The 1,493-nt window shown below is 51.2% G+C and overlaps 1 protein-coding gene across 10 annotated transcripts in view; it reads right to left on the bottom strand.

Moving 5' to 3' along the window:
* Positions 1 to 678, bottom strand: part of ATRX (ATRX chromatin remodeler) — a 290,081-nt gene extending 289,403 nt beyond the window's left edge. For 6 of the 10 annotated variants that reach the window (XM_032251335.1, XM_032251345.1, XM_032251344.1 and 3 more), the window contains exon 1: positions 390 to 647. Coding sequence is in view for 3 of the 10 variants with exons in the window: in XM_032251338.1 (XP_032107229.1) it covers positions 390 to 409 (20 nt within the window). In the remaining 7 variants the exon portion in view is untranslated. Of the gene's footprint in view, positions 1 to 252 lie in introns of all 10 variants that reach the window. The other 4 variants (XM_032251338.1, XM_032251343.1, XM_032251341.1 and 1 more) reach the window with 3 other exon arrangements.
* Positions 679 to 1,493: the final 815 nt, after the last annotated feature.

Genomic DNA, 1,493 nt, shown 5'->3' on the forward strand with positions numbered 1-1,493 from the left:
GTTTCTTCCCCACGCAGTTTCTAGGCCCAAAGATTAGAAAAAATGACCGGGATACCAAAGACCGCCTCCGACTTCGAGGCACCAAAGAATAAACAGAGGAACCCGACCAGGCGTCACGGTTTAGGGGAGACTGCAAGAAGCGCCCCATACCCCAGGCCGCGCCCCCCCACCTCCCGCCACCCCCATACCCACCGCCACCCCCACCCCCACCCCCGTCGGAGCCTTGTGCCGATACCCCGAAACCCTTCTCACCTAAAGAGAAAACGATGCCTCTTTCGGCTAAGCAACACACAGGCCTAACCCACCAAGCGAACGCCTTCCCAAACACCCGACTCAGACGGTGCCTGGGCCCAGACCGCTGGGGCCCATGAGACCGGATTGCGTTTTACCTCATGGGCTCAGCGGTCATGTTTTCGCTTGAACGCCTGGTCGGCTTCTGCGATTGCTGGGCGCCGGTCTGCGCTCCCCCCGCGCCCGGTTAGGATAGAAATGCACTGGAATCTTAGTCGTCACTGTAGCTGCTGCTGGAACCTCCCCACAGCTCAAAGGCCGCTGCCACTGCCACCGCCGCAGGAGCCGCGGAAACAAAGCGACGCCGCTGCCGCCGCCATTTTGTTGGGCCGAGGCTCAGGCAGGAGAATTGGCGCGTCCTCCCTCTTTCTCTTTCCGTCATCCATTGGCTACCTCCTCCAAAGCGCACAGTCTTATTGGCTACGACAATTCACCTTCTTTGGGGGCCTGTTGCTAAGGCGGTCGACGTCATTTGATCCCCTCCACCTTTTCGCAGGGGGTCCAATTTAGTCCCAATTGACCTGAAAGTGCTAGTGACTTAGTTTGACTTTATTTTGAAAATGTCCTTTTAGTCCATCCTCTTTTTTGTTAGACATATTAACGAAGCAATAACAGCAATTTACGTTTATTGAGAGTTTACTATATGCTCGGCACTACACTAATCCTTTATCCGGGTTATCTCATTTAATTTTTACACCCTCTGAGGTAGACAAACCTACATTTTCCAGATGAGGAAACCAAGACACAAAGTCCCACAGTAGTAGAGCCGAGATTCACCAGACACTCTTAACCACTAATCTACATTGCCATCCTATGTATTTTCCTGCCTATATGCTAGGCTATCGTCAAGTTCTTTTCTTTCCTAGATGTTTTATACATAATATTTGGCACACCAACATGCTCGCAAATGTGTATGTGTATAATGTAATTATGTATGTATATGTGTGCAAATAACATAAGATCAACTTGAACTCTGCATAAAATTATTTCCATATTGGGCCGGGCGCGGTGGCTCAAGCCTGTAATCCCAGCACTTTGGGAGGCCGAGGCGGGGTGGATCACGAGGTCAAGAGATTGAGACCATCCTGGTCAACACGGTGAAACCCCGTCTCTACTAAAAAATACAAAAAATTAGCTGGGCATGGTGGTGCGTGCCTGTAATCCCAGCTACTCAGGAGGCTGAGGCAGGAGAATTGCCTGAA

The sequence above is a fragment of the Sapajus apella genome, unplaced genomic scaffold (assembly GCF_009761245.1).
Source record: "Sapajus apella isolate SASKATOON/1434 unplaced genomic scaffold, GSC_monkey_1.0 scaffold75, whole genome shotgun sequence".
In the NCBI taxonomy this organism is placed as follows: Eukaryota; Metazoa; Chordata; class Mammalia; order Primates; family Cebidae; genus Sapajus; species Sapajus apella.